Here is a 3659-nt window from a genome sequence, read left to right on the forward strand (position 1 = left end):
CCGGGGTACAGGCCGCTGCCTGCCTTGCGGCATCCCCTGCTGCCTCTGGCCACCTGCCAGGCAGGAGCTGGCTGGAGGAGACGAGGGTGCTTGAGCTGTGACATAGAGTCATGGCCACAGAGCAGGGAAACACTGGGAAGAGGATTTTTTCCCCCACTCCAGATGTTTTCTGGGACCCAGCCCAGCACAGGGTAGAGCAGCACACACGGCCATATGGGGCGACCAGCAGAGGAACCATCCGTCTCCTCTGAGACACATCCTGGGGGTAGATCTGCCAGAGGTGCCACACTGCCTCCAGGGAAAGAAAGGCACAAACCAACCTACACAATCCGCCTTCCAGATCTTCATTGAGCAAGTGTGGCTTCAATTAAATGTAATTACTTAATTTCGAATCAAAGGCAACTTCTCTTGCATTTATTTGCTGTCCCCAGTGACTAATCCAAGAGAGAGTTGCTCCGTGAGGAGAGGTGCTAATTAAGGGGAGCTTCCAAATGAGTGTACTTGTTGGTGCATCTAGGTCAGAGGAGTCAGATGAAAGTATCTTCCACATTTCTTTCTTGGTTTTTGCTCTTGGTGTTGTGTTGTTTTGGTTTTTTTAAGTGGGCTTCTTATGAACATGTTAATTTTCCAAATTATTATGAGCAGCTGCATCTATCAGCAGCACACAAAGCTATATTTACTGCATTTGAAAGCTCTTTAATGAAGCTTTGAAGTCCAGCTCATCCCAGATTCATTCAGGGAAGAATCTGTAGCCATTGTGGCATTCTTCTCCTGACTTCTGAAGATGTGAGACTTGAAAGTATCTATTTGCAAATATGGACAGGCGTGAGAAGCCTTTTTATAAAAAGTAAATAGATACGGAAATATGGATACTCAACCAGGTACTGCAAAACCTACATCTGCCTGGAGCCTTGTTTGTGTATTGCAGGGGCATTCTCTTACTTTTCTTATCAACACTACACCTAAAAGTCCCTATTTGCATTTAATCACATGCTGCTTGTCACTTTAGTGTCATCATCGAGAGAATCAGGTTCCTGCCTCAGTCCCACATTTAAGAAAACTGGATGAATCTAAAAGAAAAAAAAATAAATAAATTAATATGAGTAAGATGCATAAAATCAACAGAAAGGTTTTTTACTCTGTGCATCCTCCCACAGCTTGAGGGTCAGTTTCCTTTTCCTATAGAGGCCTGAGAGATGCTGCAGGATAGAATAGCTGCAGCAGTAGACACATGGCATCACACAATGGTGGGTATTGCTGGTGTTTATAATCTCCCCCCCCTCCCAGTACAGTGCTTCTCCATAGGGGTCCCAGTATACCTGCACATATTAGACACATAAACTCTCCAGCAAACACTTGTGTTGCACAAGACAGTACATGGGGAACCTAGTTGTACCCTCCAGCCACTCCTACAAAACCAGCTGTAAGCAAACCTAAAAAGTATTGAGCAGATTGGGATGTTCCAATCTCTGGAAAGTTATGTACAAATTGAATTTACAGTTGTGTAGTTTCCACTGAATTACTGTTCTCTTTTGATCTGTACTAAAGAAAGTGATGGAGCAGGTGTGAGTAATGGGTAGGTAGGTATGAAGGTGTTTGGATGCTTGCTCACTTTCTTCTCTTTATCCAGCTTTTTTCCTTCATTTGGTATCAGGATATTTTTAGTTCTTCCAGGCTCTGTCTTCTGCATCAAAAATAAAGGTGAAACCCACTTTAATCTATACTTTAAAAGAAGATGTGTATGTGTGTATATGTACCCTGTCTACGCAGTGGTGTGAATCCGAGTTTCTCTCTTCATCAGCTCCATTTGAATTCACAAGAAATTTAGATAGAGAGGAAGGAGAAATGACTGTTCTCTCAGTACAGTTTGCCCATCTCCCAGTAATGTTTGCTGTGTGAGATCTCCTTGTGGTACTGACTCTGTTGTGGCTTCATCCCCCATAGATCATCTTCCGGAAGATCAGTGATGTCAAGAAGGAAGAAGAGGAGCGACTTCGACAGAAGAATGAGGTGACCCTGAGCATCCCTGTGGACCACCCAGTGCGGAAACTCTTCCAGAAATTCAAACAGCAAAAGGAGATGCGTAATCAAGGCTCAACCCACATCGACCCAGAAAGGAACCAGCTTCAGGTGGAAAGCCGGAGTGTGCAGAATGGGGCCTCCATCACAGGCACCAGCGTGGTCACTGTCTCTCAGATCACCCCCATCCAGACATCCCTGGCTTACATGAAACCCAGTGAGGCTGTGAAGCAGAACAACAGGGATGCAATGGAGCTCAAGCCAAACGGAAACGGAGACCAAAAATGTCTGAAAGTCAACAGTCCCATGCGGATGAAAAACGGGAATGGGAAAGGGTGGCTCCGGCTGAAGAACACAATGGGGACCCACGAGGAGAAGAAGGAGGACTGGAACAATGTCACGAAGGCCGAGTCCATGGGATTGCTCTCTGATGACCCCAAGTGCAATGACTCAGAGAATGGTGTGAATAAAAACCCGCTGAGGAAAACAGACTCTTGTGACAGTGGAATAACAAAAAGTGACCTTCGCTTGGACAAAGCTGGTGAGACTCGCAGCCCCCTGGAGCACAGCCCCATTCAGGCTGATGCTAGGCATCCTTTCTACCCCATTCCTGAGCAGGCCTTACAAACCACGCTGCAGGAAGTCAAGCATGAACTCAAAGAAGATATCCAGCTGCTAAGCAGTAGGATGGCTGCCCTTGAGAAGCAGGTGGCAGAAATTTTAAAAATATTGTCTGAAAAGAACGTAGCCCAGATCTCTTCCCCCAGGTCTCCTTTATCACCCCAGTGCCCCCCCCAGATACCCTGTCAGGATATTTTTAGTGTTTCAAGGTCTGCATCACCTGAATCAGAAAAAGATGAAATCCACTTTTAGCATATACCTATGTGTATATATGTATACAGTATATATGCAGAGGTGTATATATACCTTTATACATATATATGTGTGTGTGTATAAGGTAAATATATATACATATATATTTTCACTTGCATCCAATATGACTTGAACACACCAAGGATTTTGATATGTAAATATTGCATGTCCAGCTGGATTCTGGCCTGCCAAAGAAAACAATTATTAATATAGATATTGCTTGTATAATATGCAGTTGACTGCATGCACACTTTACATTTATTTATAATCTCTATTATGTAATAAAAGAATGACTTTTATTTAACAAAGGCAATGTACTATTTAAAGAATCAGGGTATAACCTGCCAATATTGCCATGACAGTTTTGATCTCAGGCTGGGTGAATCGAGCTTTTATTTCCTCAATATCTTTTCTGCTGAGGTAGAGAGTAGATTGATGTGACCACGTGGAGGACACATTCAGACTCCAATTAGGATTGTTTCCTGATATTACATTACAATATACTGTATATTTGGTGGTTAATTACCCTACTCCTCCTAGAGGGAGGGCTCAGCTTAGTGGCCAGGGAAGGGCACCATGTCCAGTGCTGGAGTGGATCACTGGAATTTATTTCTGTGGGTATTCTGCATGCACAGTCTTTTATTTCAAGTATCCTCCTGCTCTTTTAACAGAGAAATAATCATGGTGATTTATGTAACAAGATGAAACTAACAGAAAATCTCAGTTGCACTCCCTGAGTGTTTTGGGGTAACCTTGAAACCCTCCTT

General features: G+C 43.6%; 1 protein-coding gene across 1 annotated transcript in view; it reads left to right on the forward strand.

The window, feature by feature from the left end:
- Nucleotides 1-2892, forward strand: part of KCNH5 (potassium voltage-gated channel, subfamily H (eag-related), member 5) — a 154932-nt gene extending 152040 nt beyond the window's left edge. The window contains exon 11 of the mRNA XM_010000678.1: nt 1945-2892. Within this exon, the coding sequence (XP_009998980.1) occupies nt 1945-2892 (948 nt within the window). The remainder of the gene's footprint in view (nt 1-1944) is intronic.
- Nucleotides 2893-3659: the final 767 nt, after the last annotated feature.

Source organism: Chaetura pelagica, unplaced genomic scaffold, assembly GCF_000747805.2.
Source record: "Chaetura pelagica isolate M959 unplaced genomic scaffold, ChaPel_1.0 scaffold36, whole genome shotgun sequence".
Taxonomy (NCBI): Eukaryota; Metazoa; Chordata; class Aves; order Apodiformes; family Apodidae; genus Chaetura; species Chaetura pelagica.